Source organism: Anser brachyrhynchus (genome assembly GCF_964034855.1).
Source record: "Anser brachyrhynchus genome assembly, chromosome: 21".
Taxonomy (NCBI): domain Eukaryota; kingdom Metazoa; phylum Chordata; class Aves; order Anseriformes; family Anatidae; genus Anser; species Anser brachyrhynchus.
This window is the reverse complement of record NC_137714.1, coordinates 3,068,948-3,088,323: the sequence shown is the minus strand read 5'-3', so window position 1 is coordinate 3,088,323 and position 19,376 is coordinate 3,068,948. Positions and strand designations below refer to the sequence as shown.

General features: G+C 57.8%; 5 protein-coding genes across 10 annotated transcripts; 4 read left to right on the top strand and 1 right to left on the bottom strand.

Annotated features, from left to right (window-relative positions):
- Positions 1-523: 523 nt before the first annotated feature.
- Positions 524-4,667, bottom strand: UBXN10 (UBX domain protein 10). 4 transcript variants are annotated; one of them, XM_080564045.1, is made up of 2 exons: positions 4,524-4,667; positions 524-2,728 (listed from the first exon to the last, which is right to left on the bottom strand). In XM_080564045.1, the coding sequence occupies exon 2, from the start codon at positions 2,711-2,713 to the stop codon at positions 1,859-1,861; it is 855 nt and encodes a 284-aa protein (XP_080420171.1). In that variant the 5' UTR covers positions 2,714-2,728; positions 4,524-4,667; the 3' UTR covers positions 524-1,858. The 4 variants fall into 4 exon arrangements, with proteins under 4 accessions (XP_080420171.1, XP_080420168.1, XP_080420169.1 ...); XM_080564042.1 differs by lacking the exon at positions 4,524-4,667 and adding an exon at positions 3,851-4,263; XM_080564043.1 differs by lacking the exon at positions 4,524-4,667 and adding an exon at positions 3,537-3,655.
- A 340-nt stretch (positions 4,668-5,007) lies between these two features.
- Positions 5,008-7,151, top strand: LOC308181187 (phospholipase A2, membrane associated-like; the record flags this gene model as incomplete). The annotated part of the gene is made up of 4 exons (XM_080564053.1): positions 5,008-5,852; positions 6,373-6,517; positions 6,695-6,801; positions 7,006-7,151. The coding sequence occupies exons 1-4, from the start codon at positions 5,636-5,638 to the stop codon at positions 7,149-7,151; spliced, it is 615 nt and encodes a 204-aa protein (XP_080420179.1). The 5' UTR covers positions 5,008-5,635.
- A 1,069-nt stretch (positions 7,152-8,220) lies between these two features.
- PLA2G5 (phospholipase A2 group V) lies at positions 8,221-9,878 on the top strand. Of its 2 annotated transcripts, XM_080564056.1 has the most exons (5): positions 8,221-8,337; positions 8,709-8,761; positions 9,066-9,210; positions 9,346-9,452; positions 9,552-9,878. In XM_080564056.1, exons 2-5 carry the CDS (start codon positions 8,722-8,724, stop codon positions 9,674-9,676), a joined length of 417 nt encoding a protein of 138 aa, XP_080420182.1. In that variant the 5' UTR covers positions 8,221-8,337; positions 8,709-8,721; the 3' UTR covers positions 9,677-9,878. The 2 variants fall into 2 exon arrangements, with proteins under 2 accessions (XP_080420182.1, XP_080420181.1); XM_080564055.1 differs by lacking the exon at positions 8,221-8,337 and having other exon boundaries at positions 8,346-8,761.
- A 143-nt stretch (positions 9,879-10,021) lies between these two features.
- Positions 10,022-12,779, top strand: LOC308181190 (uncharacterized protein). Of its 2 annotated transcripts, XM_080564057.1 has the most exons (7): positions 10,475-10,942; positions 11,063-11,134; positions 11,275-11,374; positions 11,487-11,622; positions 11,965-12,071; positions 12,203-12,351; positions 12,431-12,779. In XM_080564057.1, the coding sequence occupies exons 3-6, from the start codon at positions 11,332-11,334 to the stop codon at positions 12,313-12,315; spliced, it is 399 nt and encodes a 132-aa protein (XP_080420183.1). In that variant the 5' UTR covers positions 10,475-10,942; positions 11,063-11,134; positions 11,275-11,331; the 3' UTR covers positions 12,316-12,351; positions 12,431-12,779. The 2 variants fall into 2 exon arrangements, with proteins under 2 accessions (XP_080420184.1, XP_080420183.1); XM_080564058.1 differs by lacking the exon at positions 11,063-11,134 and having other exon boundaries at positions 10,022-10,942.
- Positions 12,780-12,927: 148 nt separating this feature from the next.
- LOC308181188 (group IIE secretory phospholipase A2-like) lies at positions 12,928-16,869 on the top strand. Its single transcript, XM_080564054.1, has 4 exons — positions 12,928-15,200; positions 15,326-15,473; positions 15,880-15,992; positions 16,536-16,869. The coding sequence occupies exons 1-4, from the start codon at positions 15,017-15,019 to the stop codon at positions 16,676-16,678; spliced, it is 588 nt and encodes a 195-aa protein (XP_080420180.1). The 5' UTR covers positions 12,928-15,016; the 3' UTR covers positions 16,679-16,869.
- The last annotated feature ends 2,507 nt before the right edge of the window (positions 16,870-19,376 follow it).

The following is a 19,376-nucleotide window of genomic DNA, read 5'->3' as shown; positions in this document are numbered from 1 at the left end:
ATTTCCTACACGTGTGGAGAGGGACGTGGGAGGGGAGGAGGGGGAGAAAGGGGGCAGCGAGGTGTTTTCCCTGCACGGCGCTTGCCTAGAGGGAGACTTGATGTGCTTATTAAAGAAAATAATTAAACTACACTTAGGAGGTGCTGCCTAAGTTTGTTAGAGGCCCAGGCTGTCTCATTCAGCTCCGGGTGAGATGGAGACACGCGGGAGGAACATCCTCCAGCTGCAGAACTGCTCCGGGGGGCCGCGCTGCTCCCACTCTGGTGCTGTTGGTGGAGCTGGGCGGCACTCGCTGGTTTTTGGGGCTGCAGCAGCAGGGGGATGGCGCAGGGCCGCGATCTGGCGTGCAGCAGAGGCTGGAGGTGCAAACCGGTGGGGTAGGGGCAGCAGGCAGCAGCAGCCGCAACGTGAACGTCTGACCTTGGCGCCCTCCGAGGTGTTTAGGTGCAGGTGCCGGGCATTTCTTGTTTAAGGCGATGCTAAGCTTCCAGAAAAGAATCATTTTCAGTTCCAGAGAAATCACTTTCCGTTCAAACTAGCCAAAAAGGTTTTTATTAATTTTACTCTCACGCAATATGAAAACATTCTGGAACCAGAAGCAACACAATATACATAAAAGCAGGTGCCAGTCCCTGTGTGATAACGCTGGTTTATGTTCTTCCTGCGGCCATCACCAGCGGTACCACGAAACCCGCATTTTTACGGCTGGGTTAAATGTGACAACGTAGTGGCTGCTCACCTCTCCTGCAAAAGGGGCCTTTTACCGACAGCCAGGCTGGTGATTGCACTGATGGAAATATCCTGATGTAAAAAACCTCGGTTTTACCTCACACTGTTCAAACCGTGTGGCTAGCTGTCCATTTTTTTTTAATTACTGCCTTTAACCATTACAATTTCCAACAGAAACCCGTATTTATTTCAGCACACGTATGTTGTATTTACCCCCAAACCTGCCGAGTTACCCTATCAGCCTCCTTTAACGAACCCCCCTCTGCGAGAGCCACAGCAATTTGGTACAAATCCGGGCTGCTGGGTGAGCCAAGTCCTCGGTCAACTCCAAGTACTACATTTAACGAGAAAAAACTCCCGGAGCAGCACTTGCTAGACCTGAAGACCAACTCATTTCAGCGTAAATGGAGCATTTTGCATCATCCCGTCCTGACAACCCACCTACTCTCAGCTATGGGTCACAGGAGTTGAATCGGAGAAGAAAAACTAAGGAGGAGACCCTGCTGCCTAGCAACACAACCAAAAAGCAGCCGTTTGTTCCTAAAAGGGTGATGTAGCCACGCTTAAAAGCCGCACAGACGTTTTCCATCAGTAGCTGAGCCCTCACAGGAATGTTTTAATACTTGGCAATCATCTGCCAGCTCCAACGCGTCCTTGCTGCTATTTTCAGGTGGTTTTCGGGTTTGACCTCAGCTGCAGCCTCTCTTGAGATGTCTGAGGCTGACGACAGCCTCCTGAAGCTACCGAAGAGGACCACAGGGTGAAACAGTTCTGCTTCTGTCTTCCCAAACACGTGATGCCCTCTGGGAAGTGGCACCTTCCTGAAACAAGCAAAAAGGACACGGAAGAGGCCTCCTGCTCCGAGAAGGGAACAAACTCCAGAGACGAAAAATCAGCAATTTCAAAAACCAGAAAAGGCCAAACGTTGGCGGCACTCGGGAAGGAACTTGTAATCACACGCATGGAAAAAAGGTCTGTTAGTATGCCGCAGGTACGGACACGTGAGGTGGGACTCCAACACGCGCCTTTTATGTACGCGAGTCAGCTTCGAGGGAAATTTTTGGAAGCCAGCAAGCTCCAAGCGACGCTGCGGTGGCTGAGAAGCGAGGCATCCCGCCCCGCTGAGCGCCTACGGGTCCGCCTCGCGCTGCTCGGCCCGGCGGATGCACAGCACGGACCTGGGGGGGATCCCGCACTCCTGCAGGGAGCGGGTGAGGTCGGGGAAGCTCCGTCGGGGCACCTCCACGGTTTCGACGCTGCAGTGCTCGTATTTGGCCGCCGTTTTCTGTTCCGCCACGCTCAGGACCGTCCGGAGGCTGTCTGTGGGCTTGAAGCGATGTTCAAATCTTTGACCGGAGGGGGACCGAACAGCGAGCAGCAGCTGTGGCTCTTCTTGCAGCGGTTCTTCCAAACTTAGGGTTGACAACGAAGGGCTCTCCCGCCTCGTTTTCCCTCCCAGCTTCTCGGGGGGACGCTGAGCACACGAGCTCTCTCCACCAGGGACGTGGGTTTCTGACGGCCCGCTGGCAGATCCTCGTTCCCCGGAAGGAGCTGGGGTTTCCTCAGCACCATCCTGCCCCCAGCTCACCTCGTGCTGGTCGCTCGGCTCTGCCGCCGCGCCCTTCTGGCCAATGGAGGGGAGCACCCTGTACTTGTTGAGCGAGGAGGAGCTCCTCAGGGGCACTTGCTGCAGGAGCTCCGGGATCTCCTCTGGCGACACGTGGCCAGGTGGGAACGCCGGGTTTGTGGACGAGGCTCTCGGGCTGCTCCCGAACTCGTGGGGAGCTGCTGGGGACGATGGCACCCTGCAGGGGTAGGCGTTCACGCTCCCGGAGTAACCGAAGGCCGACCTCGTGCGTCCCTTGGCAGATTTGGGCCGGGTCACATGCATGGCGGCGGCGTTTGTCTGAAAGAAAGGGGCTGCGGTGCTCAGAGGGACGTAGCAGTGAGCTGGTGCTGAGTTCAGAAGAGCTGCTGTGGCCATTGCTTCCCAGGACACCTGCAGAGAGGGCAGCAGAAGGAAAAGTTACAGGAACCGACCTGAAAGCTTCTACAGAGTTTAACGTCCCTGCAGTTTTTACGCCGGGTGTCATCTAACAACAGTAAAAATCCGGCGCATTGTCTGAGTCCTACGGTGTGATAACGGCAGCGTGTATCAGCAGTACGTGTGTGCAGGTGCTGCTTGGTCACAAATCGCTTCAAGTTGACCAGGAGCATCAGAAAGCTGCGCCCTTCCCCTCGCAAAGGACGTTTGTGATGGAAAGAACAGAGCCATTCGCTGTCAAAGCTAGAAACTACGTGCAAATGGGAGATGGATGAGCTAAGCATGCACCTGGCCTTTTTGCTGCTCCTGTGACGAAGAATTAAGTTCCCGCTGCGGACTTTCTGGTTGCGACCGACTGCTTTGTACATTTAAAAAAAAAATCCCTGACGATCTGATGACAAGCAGAAGGGAGGGAACAAGCACGGCGGGAACGCTGCAGCCGCGGCTGGTTTGTTTGGCCGCTCAGCGCCCTTCCCAGCCAGGGCTCCTGCAGAGCAGCACGGACGCGCACCCAGGCAACTGACCGCAGCCGCCTCGCACCCGCGACGGGGCTGTTTGGTTTCCTAAGCGCTGCCACAGAAGCCCCGAGGCAGCGCAGAGGAACGCCTGAAGGCTCCGCAGAGCTTCCCGCACATCCCCCGTTGTACCGGCAGCCCGAAGAATAAACCTCCCGCCCCAACCAGCCTGCCCGAAGCCACCCCGGCGGGGTTCTCCTGAGGGAGGCTCTTTAACCCCTCCGGCGCTGCACGTGTCGGAGGCTCACCCCGGTGGCAGCACGGCACGCGTCACCCTTGGGTGCTGCTGCGAGAGGCTGGGACAGGGAACCGCAGTGCCCATGGGGGGGGGGGGGGGGCGAAGCACTGCGGTCCCACAGCACGGGGAGCGAGCAGCGGGCCCTGCGGGGGGGCAAGCCCCAGCCCCACGAGCGTAGCCCGGCCCCCAAAGGCCCCCAAGAAGCCCCCAGAACGCCCCCAAGAGGCCCTAAAAGCGCCCCCAAAGCCCCCCAGGAGGACCCAAAAGGGCCCCCAAAAGCCCCCCAAAAAAGCCCCCAAGGCCCCCGGCCCGCCCGCCCCTCACCTGCCGCCCGCCGCCCAGCCCGGCCGCGTTGCCAAGGCGACCGCCCCACTTCCGGCCGCGCTCCCGGCCCCGCCCCGCTACCACAGAGAGGAGCGGCTGCGCTGGGCAGAGCGCCGCAGGCCGCGGTCCTCCAGGCGCCATGTTGTGGGGGGGGGCTGTGACGACCCGGCTGGGTTCCCAAAACCGCGCTGTTTGAACCCAAAAAGCGGCCCGCGGCTGAGAACGCGGCGCTGAACCTTGCCTGTTGTTGCTCGGGATCGGCTTTTAACCCCCCCCCCGCCCCTTTCATGGCAGTAGCCTCACAGCAGTGCGATCCAACAGCCTCAACCTGAGTAAAACCAGGCAAATAAACACCAAACTCACCAGTTCCACGAGCACCCCTTAAAACAAAACAAAACAAAACAAAAGCAAGCAAACAAACAAACAAACAAAAACCAAACACGCACCTTAACAGAGCTAAAGCAACACATTGGGGGCTTTTTGGCTCAGAGCCGGCAGAGCCAGGCTGCGAATGGCGGCGGGCAGGTCTCCTTCCAGGAAAGCAAGAAATAGGCAATAGATGAGGGGATAATAACGACATTGCTGTGGGGCACGTCACACGGGGCCATGCGGGACAGAAATGGGCACAAAGTGGCCAAAAGTGATAGTGCGGGTCTGGACGGGCTTCATTAACCAGGTGTCCTGGTGTCCTGGTGTCCCGGTGTCCCTGTGTCCCCGTGTCCCCGTGTCCCCATGTCCCGGCGTCCCGAGCGTTGCCAGCACATCAAGGAGCTGATCCTGCCCCTCTGCTTGGTGCTGGTGGGGCCTCCCCAGCCATGGCCACGCCGAGCCCAGCCGAGGGCCACCAAGGGGATGGCGGCACTGTGGGGAGAGGCTGGGAGAGCTGGGGCTGCTCAGCAGGGCAGGAGGCTCAGGGGCTCCGCGGTGTGCACAGACACCAGGGAACCGAAGCACAGAGCCAGGCTCCTCTCTGGGGTGCCCAGGGACGGGACGAGAGGCAGCAGGCACACGGTGGCACGCGGCAGGGTCCCTGGGACCCTCAGGAAGCCCTTGTGGTGCTGTGCGGGTGATGGTGCCTGAGCAGGACTTGGACCAGATGGGCCCAAGGGTGCCTCCAGCCTCCCCCGTTCTGTGATCCTGTGAATAAAAAACATGTGACCCATTTTTTTAATGCCCAAATTTCCTTAGAAGCACGGTTAATTACCAAGGGTGGAGCTGTGCATACACATTCCGATAGCGCCTGCTTGTATGTCTGTTTGCTCTTGGCCCCATGGCTTCTCAGAAGTGATAGCCGCCTTTGTTCGTTATCTCCTCCGGTGCTCTGCCTCCCTTTGCATCATGTCTCAGGCACGGCGATTCAATGACCTGTGCTCAAAAGGCATCTCAGGTGGGGTTTTCATGGCGCTTCCAGCCTGCTTGGCTCATGATCTCATTTCACAGACCCCTTGTCCATGCATGGGAAGCCCGGGGGGTCTCTTGTGCCCTCATGTCAGGACAGCAAAACCATAAATCTGCACAGTGGGCCCTGGTGCTCGCCGTCCCCTGGCCAAGCACCACCTGGAAATGGCACCACGGCTATCTGCAGCTGGAAGGAAGAGGTGACAACCTCTGCCCTGCCAGATATTCACCTTCTGGGCATAAAACGCTTGTGTCGCGTCTCTCCAGCCACCTAACCCCGTGGTGGTGATCTTCGTGCCCGTCTGGAGAGCAGGAGCATCATTTCAGAGGGAGCACCGTGGCTGTCTGGGTTTTGTGTAAGGGGGGCGGACAAGGAGCCGCTGCGCGATGCATGGACCGAGGAGGGGGTGGACCTCTCCCCTCTCCATCTATATAAAGCAAACCCGCGAAGCCTCAGCTCCGCAGGGTCTGGGCAGGGTAAGGAGGGTGGGATTTTATTGCCTTCTTACTTTAACAGCCCCAGGGAGCTGCTCGCCGCCCGCTGCCTCGGCTCCCTTCTCCGCCAAGATGAGGAATCTGCTGCTCGCCCTGCTGCTGGCTTGCGGTGAGTTGGGGGGTGAGGTTGGGATCTCATCCTCCTGGCGTAAATGTCACCCAAACCCACAGGTTTTGGGCACGCAGGTGTTGGCCGAACGTTGCAGTTTCTCCGCAATGCCTGGCGTAGGGCTGCTCACATTGATATTTATTTTAAGAGGCGCTGGGGCCCGTTGTCACCTGCCAAACCCCAGGCTGATGCTGGCGATGTGGCGCTGATGACCAAGGGCTGCGAGTGAGACAGGGCTTGTGAAGAGACTGCTGTTACCTCCTGTGAGGCCAAATTCGGTCATTGCGAAAAGCAAACAAAATCCAGAGGTGGTTTGGGGGATTCTCAGAGTCTCATGCTGGCACCCCGAGAAGAGTTAACGTGCACGGGAGCAGCAACGTGAGACTTACTGCTCTGCTTGGTGTGCAACACGGTGCGGGTGCTGCACGGGGAACACTGTGCCGGTGTGAGCGTGTCCCTCTGTCCATCTGTCCCCTGTCCCCCTGTCCCCCTGTCCCCCTGTCCCCCTGTCCCTCCACAGGGCTGCTGCCAGCCCGTGGCAGCGTTTTGGAGCTGGAGCGCATGATCAAGGCCGTCACGGGGAAGAGCGCCCTGCTCTCCTACAGCTGGTACGGCTGCTTCTGCGGCATCGGGGGCAGAGGCACCCCGGTGGACGCCACCGACAGGTGAGTCCCTGAGAACTGTCGCTGCGGGGCAGCCCTGCAAAAGCTCCTCGCTGCCAGCTCCGAGAGGGGTTTTGGCACCGTTCTGCAGCCACTTCGTGCTGCTGCCCGGCCGTCTGCTCCTTCCCTTGCCTCCGAAGCCCGGGCAGGGCCCTGACACTGACACGGTGTCTCCCGCAGCTGCTGCCGTGCCCACGACTGCTGCTACAGGCGGCTGCGAGAGAGCGAGTGCAGCCCCCTGATAACCCCCTACCAGTTTGATGTCACCGATGGGGACATTGCCTGCGGTGAGTATCAGCGGGCGTTTTGCAGCAGGGAAGGGCATTCCCCAGCGTGGCAGTGGCCAGCAGGGTTCAGCGGGCAGGGATGATGCCCTGCAGGGTGTCGGGGCTGCCCGCAGACCCCCCCTGCCACCGCAGCATCTCCCACGGCTGACGCCAGCTTTGGGGGATGGAAAAGCCACCGCTGAACACGGCGTTTGTCCCCCGCAGGTAACGAGCAGAGCTGGTGCAAGAGAGAGACCTGCCTGTGCGACAAGGCGGTGGCGTCGTGCTTCGCTGGCACTCTGGCGTCCTACAATCCGTCCTACCGCTTCTACTTCAAGCTGAGATGCCGAGGGAGCAAGCTCCAGTGCTGAGGGGGTTGCGGGGGGAGCAGCGTGTTTGTGGGTTTTGGGCGGTTTTCCTCATTACCAGGCACTGAGCAGAGCTGGAGCCCTCCTCTCTGCAAGGCTGTGCGGGGTGAGGGCTGGGGCTGGAGGTCCCCCAGCTCCCCAGAAAACACATTGCCGTTTGTTTTCAGTCTCTTCCTCCTCTGATCTAATTTCCCAGAAAAAATAAAATAAAATAAAATAAAATAAAATAAAATAAAATAAAATAAAATAAAATAAAATAAAATAAAATAAAATAAAATAAAATAAAATAAAAATCTGAATAAAAGATACGAGAAGTGCTCTGTGGTGTGTTTCTGTCATACCACGGAGCAGCAGCAGTGGCACCCGGGCTGTGGCATTTGGTGGGAGCTTTTGCACCTCCTGACCCTGTCGCACCAGCTGCCCGATGCTCCGTGGCACCAAAAGCAGCCCCAAAAAGCCAGAGATGTGGTGCAAACTGCAAAATTCAGCTACTCCCCTCTCAGCTGGGTCTATCCCACCGCAGGGCTGCTCGAATCCCAGCGCTTTGCGTTCAGAAATGGGGACAAACGCACGCCACTGAGCAAAACTCCCTGGGGTTTGCCAGTGAAATGATTTCCTTGTGGTGAGCCTGGTTCGCCTGGTTCAGCCAAAAAGGCTTCTCCCAGCCTCTTCCTTCCTGCTCCCCGAGCTCACTCCCAGAGCCAAAACACAGCACTGCATTGAAGGGCAGGCAAGGTGTGGCAGAAAGGTGCTTTTAGAGGAGCAAAGGAAGTGGGAAAATGTGGGAGACTGTTTGAGACCCTCCTCTGGTGTTTACTCGCAAAGAAAATTTGACGTTTTTGTTGACCAAGGGATTCTCCCTTTCAACGGCTGTCACCACGCCGTACTTTCCAAAGGCGAGCCGTTTTTTTGTCAGCCTTTAAGGATTGCCTTCCCCCTGCTGACCCTGTGCAAGGAAATGCTGCCGCTTCCCCAGCATCGCTGCCGGTACGGACCAGGGGGCCGTGGGGGGGTTTCTTGCATTCCTGTAAAGGGGAAGGACGGCGCCTTCTCCTTTCCTGAAAAGTCCCATCAGCAAAACTGGGGCGAGCTGACCGTCCGGCAGCAGGTCAGCAGAGGTAGGAGCAAGCCCTATATAAAGGGATCCGTGCCAACCACGCGTCCTGCGAGCGGCGGAGGCTTCCCCGAGGTAAGCGGGGATGGAGGAACGCTTCCCCCCTTTCCTGCCTTAACCAAAAGCTGCGCTGCGAGCAGGGATGGAGGCGCAGGCAGGGAAAGCAGGGCCGAGCAGCAGAGGAGAGGCTGTTTTAGACACCAGGCCGGGACCGCAGCGCTCAAGGGCTCCAACTTTTCCTGCTTTCTCTTCATTTTGCTTTTTTTTTTTTTCCCCCCTCTCTCCACCACCGAAGTCCGGGCAGCACCGGGCACAGCCTCCCTGCTCCGTCCCCAGCCAGGCACCGCCGCTGCCTCTGGGCGAGGGAGCAGAGAGGAGAGGTCGCCCGCCGCGAGAACCTTGCTGATGCGGTGGGGAAATGATGTGGGCTTGGTTTCTTCTTCCAGGCTCGTCGAAAAGATGAACTCCCTCCTTGTGCTGGCCGTGCTGTCTGCCTGGGGTAGGTGTCCTGGCTCTCAGGGTGGCCCCAGCCGTGTGCGACGCCGCGATGAGGGCCAGCCCTGCTGGGTTTTCCACCTTTCCCTTTTCCCTCCGTCACCACCTCTCTGAAACTCGTAATGACCCCCTAAAAAACGACTCTCCCACCCTGGGGACAAGTCCCCTCCTGTCGCAGGAGGTAAGGTCGCAGCAGAAGACCCCACGCACGGGTACCAGGAGGATGGCAAAGAGGCGGCGTCCTCGCCGCTGCTGCTTTAACGGGGGGGGGGACAGGGGTTGTGTCAGCCCCGCTGATTTTCCCCCAGGCTCATCCCTGGCTGGTGGGAACCTCTGGGATCTGCAGAAGATGATCACGAAGGTGACCGGGAGAAACGCCTTCCTGTATTACTCCTCCTACGGCTGCTACTGTGGCTTGGGTGGCCACGGACGGCCCAAGGACGCCACGGACAGGTGAGCACCCACTTAAAATCCCTCTGCCCAAACTTCACCATCCTGCGGGCACCTTTGGCTGCAAATCTGGGGAAGAGGGGAAGCAGGGAAGGAAAAAAAAAAAACCAACACCAAAAGCCTCAAAATCCTGCACAGGTGCTGCCAGCTGCACGACACCTGCTACGACGGCCTCCTGCGCCACCGCTGCAACGCCAAGAAGCAGCGCTACCGCTACGGCTGGCACGGCGGCAGCCCCACCTGCAGTAAGTGGGGGGCATAGAAAACGGGTTTTTCCCCCCTCAAATAAAATAAAATAAGAACCGGGGCTGACCCTGGGCTCACTGACCCCCCCCCCCCCACAGGTCAGGGCTCCTGGTGCGCCAAGCTCTCCTGCGAGTGCGACCGCAGCCTGGGGCTGTGCCTGAAGAGGAGCCTGCGGAGCTACAGCGGGCGCTACCGCCTCTACCCCCGGTACAAGTGCAGGTGACGGGGCCGGGGGACAGCACAAAGAGGAGACGCTTCGGGTTTGCCCCCTGATCCCAACGGGGTTTGGCACCTGGAGCCGCACGCCCGGGCTGATCCGCGGTCCGACCCGCGTGCGCCACGTCGGCGTTGAGTTCAATCGGTGTGAAAATAAATCGTGGGCTTAAATCATCCCCGTCCCCGGCGAGCTGCTGCTGGGCAGGGCACAAGCGCTGTGAATTGCCGGCGTCGCCCTCCCTGAGCACGTCGAAGGCTCTGCGGACGCTCACTGGGTGCTGGGAGGGTGCTCGGTGCCCTGCGCGCCGCTGGGTCCCTTACAGCACGCTCCCAGTGCTCCCAGTAACACCTCAGCGCACCTCAGCGCTGTCTAGGGCTCACCAATGCCCCCTCAGTGCCTCCCAACCTACCCCAGTACCACTAAGAGCCCCTCGGGAACATCACAGTGCCCCCCAGTGCTGGCTGGAGACCCCCCAGTACACTCCCAGTATCCCCAGGTGCTGCCTGGAGCCCCTCGATACCCTTACCAGTGCCATCTAGAACCTGGCAGCGTGCTCCCAGTGCCCCCCAGTGCCCATCAATCCCCTCCTGATGCCTACCAGAACTGTCTAAAGCCTCCCAGTACGTGGGGACGTGGACCTCAGTACTACCCAGTACCTCCCAGTATGCTCCCAGTGCTTTATAGCACTGCAATAACATCCCTGTACATCCCCCTGTGCTGTCTGGAGGACTCCAGTGCCCTCCCATATAGAACTGGGGGGAGTACTGGGAGCTTCTAGACAGCACTGGGGGGCAGCAGGAAGGCAACGGGGACTCTAAAGAGCACTGGGGGCACTGGGAATGTCCTTGGGGGCTCTGGATAGGACTGGGGAGCCCCGGGAAGTTATCGAGCCGCTCTCAGCAGAAGGAGGGTGCCTGGCAGTCCCTGGCCAGCACTGGGGGGGTCACTGAGAGCGTACTGGAAAGCTCTGGACGGTACTGGGGGACAGCGGGAGGGCACTGGGGTGTTCTGGGAAGCACTGACAAGTTGCAGACAGCACCGGGAGCGCACCAGGAGGCTGCCGAGAGCCCCGGGGTGGCACCGGGAGGGTGTTTGGGGGGCTCTGGGCTGCGTAAGGCCGGGCTGCGGGGAGAGGGTGGGTTTGGCCGGCGAGCCAAGGGGCGTAGCAGGACGGCGTGCGGGGACAGAGGAGGCATTTCGGCGCTTCCAGCCGCGAGCCGGAGGGCAGCACTCGGCGGCCAGCGGGGATCCGGAGCCGTCGCCGTCCCCCCGGTGAGCAGCCCCCAGCCTCAGCCCACCGCCGGCACCCGTGGGGCTGTCACAGGAACAAAAACAGGGTGGGGGTGCTGGAAGGAGGCAGCAGCACGCCGCGTCTCGCTCTTTTCTTTAAAGGGAAAAGCTCAGCAGAGGGGCTGCAGGCACGGTCCGTGGCTGCCCAGTCCTGCCCCGGTGCCAGGAGCAGCGGTACGGGAGCGGGGAGAGGTCTGGGCGGCGGGGCAGCACCGGGACGCGTTTGCTTTCAGCCAAGAGGCAGCACCGTTGGTGTAAGGAAGCACCCCTGCCTTTCTGCCTCCAAATTTTGAGATAATTTGGCCTCATTTCAGAAGAAGGAGGTTTGCAAAGCGGTGTCGTTTCTCCTCCCTGGTCCGGGTAAGAGGACGATGAAGATCCTGCTGGTGGTCCTGGCCCTGCTGCTTGCTTGTGGTGAGTGCGGCCGGGCTGGAAAGGGAGATCCCAGCAAAACTTCCCCTGCTCCAGCTGCCCAAGGCAGATTTCTGTACGTAACTCATAAGATCCCCTTTTCTGGTTGCTCCAGGCATGCTTGCTGCTCACGGAAAGCTCCCGCCTGCATTCGCCCCGGGGCTGGAGGGAAGCACGGTGGCAAACCTGACCGCGCACATCTGCGACTCGGGATGGGGCCGCGGGCACGCAGCGAAAGCTTCGATGCACCGGTACAGCAACAACAGGTTTTTGGGGAAACGAGGCAGTGCTCACCTCTTCTTTCAGCCCTGGAGAGGCAGAGACAAGCGGTTGAAACTGCTGGGATGGCAGCAGAGGGCCAGGAGGGGTCCCGAAGCCGGGATGCACAAAGGCTCTCGGAGCCGGGTGGCACAGGGAAGCTGAGAAGAGGCTCGGTGTAGGACAGGGGCAAAAGCGGGACGGGGCTGGAGAGCATCCCGGAGCAGCTCCTGGGTGCTTTGGTGCAGGAGGGGATGCAGAGCCCTGTTGTGGACGGGTTAGAGAGCAGCCCCGGCTGCGTTTCGCCTGGGGCCAGGCTCTCCTTCTCGCTGCAGGTGCTGCCGGCTCCGTGCCTGCTGCTACGCCCGGCTGGCTGCGCGCCGCTGCCGCGTGGGACAGAGCCAGCGCCTCGCCGCCTCCCGGGCAGGGGGCCCTGCCTGCAGTAAGTCCCCGGGGCCGAGCTTTGGCATCCTCGCACACACCTCCACGGGGTCCCCGCTGCCACCTTAGCAGCTCCCTGGAGCCATCCCCGAAACGCCATCCCTGTGCTGTGCTTCCTCTCGCTCCCCGCAGGATTGGGGACCCGGTGCCAGCGGGGAGCCTGCAAATGCGAGCGGGCGACTCGGCTCTGCTGGGCACGCAGCCGGGCGCTGCTCAAGTGCCAGGGCCGAGGCAGGCGTTGCTGACGGAGAGGGGCCCTTCACGAACCCACCTCCGTGCTGGTAAGCAGAGCGGGGCTCAGCGCAGCGCCAGGAGCCTTTCCCAACCCTCTTCCTCGGGGCTTTGTTTTGGCTTCGGCAGGAGGAAAGCCGCCCTCGTGTGAAGCTGCGTCATTAGACACTGGATCCGAGGAGGGAGAGCTGCACAGATGCGATATTTCTGCTGAGAAAAACAAGGGAGGAGCGGGACACCTGCGCCTTGTCACAGTGAAGGGCGAGGTGATGGAAGCCAGCACAAGTTGGCAATTTGTCCTCTTCGGCTCCAGCTCCCCACGCGCAAGTCGCTGCACGGAAACGTCGTGGCTCCCCCAGCTGTTTGCTTCACCGCAGAATAAAACTAAAATAAATATTCCAAATAAAATATATAAAATATTTGGAATATTCCAAATATTCCAAAATAAATATTCCAAAATAAAGCCGGAGAGCAAAAAGCTTTGGGCCTCTGTGTGCTGCGACTCCGCCGTACCCAGTGACAACCCCTGGCACCGGGGAGAAGCTCACCTGTGCGCAGGGCTTCCCGTTGAAATACCAAAACCCTAAAACTGGAGCTGCGCAGCAGAGTCCAGAGCCTGTTTCAAACATCACCCCCAATACCTGGAGCCCCTGATTTAACACTGACAGCGGGAGGTTCTTGCGTCCTGCAGCAGCGTTTCCAAATGGCTCAGAGCTCGCCTTTGCCTGGCTTGTGCCTGGTCTCGCCAGACGAGGCACGGCACGAGGGTTTAGGCACCGCTGAAATAAAGCGCGTGCCAATTTCTGCCAGGTAAAGGCTACTGCAACTGCAACCGTAAGGCCGAGGCACGGGGAAATAATCGCAGTGCGTTTCACACGGCCAGCCAGGGAGGTGGCTATAATGCTGCCCACGTCGCCCACCGCTGTCACCCCCTTTTTGCAGGAGACGGAGCAGCCAGTCTGTGCTCCCCGCTGCTCATTCATGCCCACGGCTTCAGCTCCAGCCTTCAGGCTCCCAAAATTCGCAGTTGCCTCAAGGCAGAAGGAATGGAAGCTGCTGTGAAAGTCTGGGGACAGGCACAATGCTGCAGCAGGGCTGGGTGCCGATGAGCTTTGCTGCACTGGGACGGCCGGGGAGCTCACGCTTGCCTAACCCTCAGAACAGAGCAAAACATCTTTCTCACCAGAAAAGAATGTTTTGGCCTTATTTTGCAACAACCCCCAGCACGTCCCCTAGGAAAAGGCAGTTTAGGCTGTGGCTGCTTCCTCTTGCCTCAAGCATCCCAGTGATGCAGGTTTTCTGCCCTGCAGACAAATTCAGCTGGTCTCACCTCCTCCGAGGACTTGGAGAACACTACAAACTGCCACGGGGCTCTGCAATGAAACACAACCCCAAAAACGGGGACAAAAGGGGGTTTCTCTGGGGCTGGAGGATGCTCTGCTGTGCCCTGGGCATTAGCAGCTGCAATTCCCACCCCGGCTCACCCCAGAGCTGAACTCATTTGTACTAGGAAGCATCCCTTAAATCGGGAAGCACTCCTCGAATAAGGAAGTGTCCCTTAAACCAGAAAGGTTTCCCTCCAGCTGCGAACCAGGCGCCCGGTGTTTAGCCCGGGGGGGTGGACGAGCACCCACCAGGAAGGAGAGCGCAGCCCTGTGCCGAGCAGCTGCTGTTTGCAGGGCTTAAATCAAGGATCAAATCCTTGCCGAGATGGGACAGGGGCGCTCGAGCAGACAGATTGCACACCAGGATGAGCCGAAAGATGCTCTCTCTCTATTTAAATTCTGGATTAATTTTAACTTTTTATGTATTTTTCTGCTCGGACATCTGGCTGTACAAATCGGCTCATTTCAAGCTCCAGGGGCTGCTCTGTTACCTCAGGTGCAATAAACTGGGCTGCAAAAGCACTGGAGGCAGCGCTGGAATTGGTGCACGGTGTGAAAAAAGGCAGCTCTGTGTAAACGTGTGTGGAAATTCAGCAAAAGCCGTGGGGAAGAGACTTGCCGAGGCCCTGAGCCCAGTTCCTTTTTCTCACCATCCCTCTGATTTCCACGCAGCCACATCCTCGTTCCCTGTCTCGGTTTCAGCGACAGGGGAATTCCTCTCCCCACCTCAGTGCCGGGGTTTCTGGCAAAGCGCTCTGCGAGGCACGCAACACTACGCATCTGCGACCTCTGCACCAGAAAAAATGGCTAAAATGGTCTTCGGGCATCACCTAGCTAATTAGAGATTCCCTCCAAGCCAACGACACCATCATCCCCTTTTCAGCCTTCCATTATATACCGCTTGCATTTTATTTTATTTTTTCTTACCCTGGAGGCCGATCTGGCAAGGGGCATCTGGGCACCAGCAAGCTCCCAAAACTACAAAAACACAAGGGAGGAGGATGCTTTGCACCGGCTGTGTTTTCTCCCTGCCCAAGCAAGTAATTATGGCAACCAGTAAGACACAGCATGGAGCTTTCTAACCGAGACATCCAAAAAACTAACAGCCACCCAGGAACGATATTGCTGCTCTTTTCCCTCGAGTTTTCCCATTTTGTTCAGGGTGCTGAGATACCCGGAGCCATGCACAGGCTTGACCCCAGCCTGCCCAACTCATCCCAGTCCACCCAAACCTCCCATCAAAGGGCGCCCCGACGTTTCCGAGAAAGGGATTTGCATCCGAGCAGGCCCCCATCCAAGTGGAGAGCAGCTTGCACACGTAACGGGACCGATGTGGCGAGGACTGTCAATATTTGCCCGCTGTGGAGACAACAGAGGAGGAGCCAGGCTGAGCGGGCACGCGCCGGCTATAAGAGGTGCAGCTGAGCGCACCCTAAGGTGCAGCACCCGAAGGCTCGCCCCGCTCCGGAGCTGTTCACCGCCAGCCATGAAGCTCTTGGTGCTCCTCGTCTGCCGTAAGTAACCCCTGGAGGCGGCGGGTTGATAACAGCTTCCCTAAATCCACCGTAATTCGGGGAGTTTTGGGGTGGAGGGTTGGGTGGGGGGCTTCGTTCTGGTGCTCCTAACGGCAGGTCTCCAGTCGCAGGGCTGGCCTCCGTGGACGGCGGCGCGATTCAGTTTGCTAGGATGATTAAGGTGAAGACGGGTAAGAACGCTCTGGCTTACAACGGCTACGGCTGCTACTGCGGCTTGGGGGGAACCAAACAACCTCTGGATGCGACAGACCGGTGAGTGAAGAGCTGGGGGAGACGGAGAGGATGCTCCCAGCCCTCTTCTCCTCCCAAAGCTCAAACCAGGGTGCAGCTGGAGCAGGCAGTGCGGGAAGGAACACGCGGCTCTTTCTGAATCTCAGAAACTTGCTTCTTTTCTCTGCCTCTTCCCTGTGTACAGGGAGTAAGGCCTGCTCTTGGGGCTGAGACAGCAATGCCAAAACCATCTGTGTGACCTCAACGAGTCTTTAAATCTGCCCAGCAGCAGCAGCAGCTCATGCTGATGGGGTGGGGAAGGATTTCTTTTACCTTTGTAAGGCTGTGCAGAAACGCATCAGGATGTGTGCACCAGCGGGTGTTAGCCACTGCGGTGATCTCCCCGCTGTTCCCCGCCCTGCCCTGACGGTGTCTTCTGCGATACCAGGTGCTGCCATGCCCACGACTGCTGCTACAGCAAGTTGAAGTCATCATCCCCTGGCTGTCATCCCACCCTGGTCCATTACACGTTCTATCTCCAGGGAGACGAGATAGTCTGCGGTAAGAGACAGCGCGAGGCCAAAGCCACGCTCTCGGTGGGATCTCTTCTCCTTGGCGTCCTTTAGAGCAACCTGGAGGGGGTGGAAAGGAGGGAAAGGTGCCAGGAATAATGCAAATAATGGTGAAGTTTAGAGCTAGCAGACCTCCAAAAGGATGGAGAGGCCAGAGGCCTTCTGTAGAGGCCAGATAACGACCTGACCAAGCTGGACGCAGAACGCTTGAGGTGACCTGACTTGGACGGGGACGTGGCGCTGTCACCCCGATTTTCTGATCGTCCTTCCACCCACCCAGAGCAAACACTGTCCTTTTGGGGGGAGTGAATCAAAAAGAAGCACCTCCTTGTGATCAGAACAAGTATCTATACGGAGCTAGATGTAAAGGAAATTAAAAGCTCCCCCTGGGATCATGTTTGGTTTGTAGCCGCTATGTACATCGGGGTAGGATGGTGGCAAGAGGGCTGACTACCCAGAGTCACTGGCTACGTAGGCCAGTGGGAATGATTCAAAAGATAACCTCCAACTCTGGCACCTTTTTTCCCCCCAGAGCCTGGAAATTTCTGCCAAAAAACAGCCTGCGAGTGTGACAAGGCAGCAGCAGAGTGCTTCAAGAAGAACCTCGGGACCTACAAGAAAAGCTACAGCAATTACCCAAACTTTCTGTGCAAGGGCTCACGTCCCCAGTGCTAGAAAAGCCAGCCTTGAAATCAGATGGAAATGCTCTAAATTGAGATTTCTTCTCCTGCAGCGAGATGAAATAAGGCACAGCTCTAGCCCCACTGCACCAAAATGTCATTCGGAGGCCAGTCCCTGAACCTGCGCACAAGGAAAGCCCACCCACTCCTTGCAATTCAATAAATCGTGAAAAAAAAAAAAAAGATTTCTTCAAATAAAAATAAGTTTCAAAGACAATTTCTAAATGCATCTAATGTGTTTTCTTGTTTCAAGACTCAATGCCTGAGTGGGTGGGAAACCTGTAGCTCTCCCCAGAGACCCGATGGGTCCAGCACCCCAGGGTGACCAGACCACGGGTGCAAACCGGCCCCATCCTGCTCACAGATTGACTCCTTAAGCAATTAGTACTTACTAAGGCAGCACAGGGCACTGTCAGCAGCTCCTCCAGCCTCACAGGGGTTTTGGGGTGGCTCCTTCTTGCACCCCCATCTTTGAGTAGGTCCTCACAGGGTCCTGGAACCAGGAAGGTCTCCCAGGAGCTGCATGGCAGCAGCAATTAGCCCTAACGAACCAGGGCCAGCTGCTCATTGCACCTGGGAGGTGGAAGTGCCTCCGTGCTGCCTTCGGCCTCAAAGACTGTGCCCAGTTTGGCACCCCTCTATGGGGTTGCACCCTCTGTGGGGTGCAGAGCTCTATAGGGGCACTATGGGACGCAGTTTGGTGGTGGGACGTGGTGGGTCAGGCTGATGGTTCGACTTGATGATCTCGAAGGTCTTTGCCAACCTAGATGGTTCTGTGATTCTACACGGTTATTATTTTAACGGTTTTTCTACAAGGTTGTTGTTTTAATATCTTTTCTTGTTTTTCTACGGTCACTCAATGACTTTCCACTGTTAGAGAGAGGGTTTCTTCGAGTTCTATCTAAGCTTCTCCTTGGTCAGAAACGCGAACCAAACATTTCTATCAGAAAGGAAAGATGAGAGAGAAACCAGCTGGGATAGAGCTGATTAAGTCAATGCTGCCCTCTAAGGTTTGTGTGTGCAAACAGGCTCTGCTCCAGGCACCAGCAAGGTTCAGTCACACACACACAGAATGACATCGCCTTAATAAGACCGTATTAAGACTGACCCAATTTGCCCACCTTTGTCAAAGTTTCCAAACACCGCGAAAGCTGACAGGTGAGCGTACGCCTTCGTAGCCAGAGTGCATCCGCAGAAATGGTTCTGGTCATGACTACTCAAATGCCCAACCTTTTCTGCCTATTAACAAAATGAAGTGATGCAGACACATTAAAATAATCTGGAAGTTTTGCTTTTAACCTACACTTCACCCAATACACGCAACCCCACTCACCCAGCTTGGCTGGCACACCCAAGGGTGCTGAGGGAGCTGGTGGATGTGATTGCTGGGCTGCTTTCCATCATCTATCAGCGGTCATGGTCATCCAGAGAGGTCCCTGATGACTGGAGACTTGCTACTGTGACATCCATCTATAAGAAGGCTTGTAAGGAGGATCCAGAGAACTACAGGCCCGTCAGCCTGACCTCAGTGCCAGGAGAGGTGATGGAACAGGTCATCTTGAATGTAATCACGCAATGTATGCGGTACAATCGGGGGATCAGGCCCAGCCAGCACGGGTTCAGGAAAGGCAAGTCCTGCCTGACCAACCTCATCTCCTCCTGTGACCGGGTGACCCGCCTGGTGGATGAGGGAAAGGCTGTTGACGTAGTCTGCCTAGGCTTCAGCAAAACCTTTTGACATAGTTTCCCACAATATTCTCCTGGAGAAGCTGGCAGCCCATGGCTGGGACAGGCACACTGCTGGGTTAAAAGCTGGCTGGGCGGCCGGGCCCAGAGAGTGGTGGTGAACCGGGTGAAATCCAGCTGGTCACCACTGGTGTTCCCCATGGGTCGGTGTTGGGGCCCATCCTCGTTAATATCTTTATTGATGACTTGGATGAGGGAATTGAGTGCACCCTCAGTAAGTGTGCAGATGACACCAAGCTGGGGAGAAGTGTCGATGTGCCGGGGGGCAGGAAGGCCCTGCAGAGGGACCTGGGCAGGATGGGTCGATGGGCAGAGGCCGTGGGATGAGGTTCAACATGGCCAAGTGCCGGGTCCTGCACTTGGGGCACAACAACCCCACGCAGCGCTACAGGCTTGGGGCAGAGTGGCTGGAAAGCTGTGCAGGGGAAAAGGCTCTGGGGGTGTTGGTCGATGCTCACCTGAACACAAGCCAGCAGGTGCCCAGGTGGCCAAGAAGGCCGGCGGCATCCTGGCTGTGTCAGGAGCAGTGCAGCCAGCAGGGCCAGGGAGGTGATCGTCCCCCTGGGCTCTGCTCTGGTGAGGCCGCACCTCGAGTGCTGGGTTCAGCTTTGGGTCCCTCACTACAAGAAGGACATCGAGGCCCTGGAGCGTGTCCAGAGAAGGGCTACGGAGCTGGTGAAGGGCCTGGGACACAAGTCCTGTGAGGAGTGGCTGAGGGAACTGGGGGTGTTTGGTCTGGAGAAGAGGAGGCTCAGGGGAGACCTCATTGCTCTCTGCAACTGCCTGAAAGGAAGGTGTGGGGAGCTGGGGGTCGGCCTCTTCTCACAGATAACCAGTGATAGGACTAGAGGGAATGGCCTCAAGTTGCACAAGGGCAGGTTCAGGTTGGAAATTAGGAGACATTTCTTCTCAGAAAGAGCAGTCAGGCATTGGGACGGGTTGCCCAG

What these genes read in the sequence shown, in the direction of transcription:
- LOC308181188 (XM_080564054.1), top strand. Translation starts at nt 15,017, where the DNA reads ATGTGGCGAGGACTGTCAATATTTGCCCGCTGTGGAGACAACAGAGGA. An exon ending in CTTGGTGCTCCTCGTCTGCC is followed by an intron (nt 15,201 to 15,325) that starts GTAAGTAACCCC and finishes GCAGGTCTCCAG; the next exon opens with TCGCAGGGCTGGCCTCCGTG. An exon ending in CCTCTGGATGCGACAGACCG is followed by an intron (nt 15,474 to 15,879) that starts GTGAGTGAAGAG and finishes CTGCGATACCAG; the next exon opens with GTGCTGCCATGCCCACGACT.
- UBXN10 (XM_080564042.1), bottom strand. Translation starts at nt 3,991, where the DNA reads ATGGCGCCTGGAGGACCGCGGCCTGCGGCGCTCTGCCCAGCGCAGCCG. An exon ending in GGCTGGGCGGCGGGCGGCAG is followed by an intron (nt 2,729 to 3,850) that starts GTGAGGGGCGGG and finishes CCCTCTCTGCAG; the next exon opens with GTGTCCTGGGAAGCAATGGC.
- PLA2G5 (XM_080564055.1), top strand. Translation starts at nt 8,668, where the DNA reads ATGCGGTGGGGAAATGATGTGGGCTTGGTTTCTTCTTCCAGGCTCGTC. An exon ending in CCCAAGGACGCCACGGACAG is followed by an intron (nt 9,211 to 9,345) that starts GTGAGCACCCAC and finishes AATCCTGCACAG; the next exon opens with GTGCTGCCAGCTGCACGACA. An exon ending in CGGCGGCAGCCCCACCTGCA is followed by an intron (nt 9,453 to 9,551) that starts GTAAGTGGGGGG and finishes CCCCCCCCACAG; the next exon opens with GTCAGGGCTCCTGGTGCGCC.
- LOC308181190 (XM_080564058.1), top strand. Translation starts at nt 11,332, where the DNA reads ATGAAGATCCTGCTGGTGGTCCTGGCCCTGCTGCTTGCTTGTG. An exon ending in GGCCCTGCTGCTTGCTTGTG is followed by an intron (nt 11,375 to 11,486) that starts GTGAGTGCGGCC and finishes TGGTTGCTCCAG; the next exon opens with GCATGCTTGCTGCTCACGGA. An exon ending in GCGAAAGCTTCGATGCACCG is followed by an intron (nt 11,623 to 11,964) that starts GTACAGCAACAA and finishes TTCTCGCTGCAG; the next exon opens with GTGCTGCCGGCTCCGTGCCT.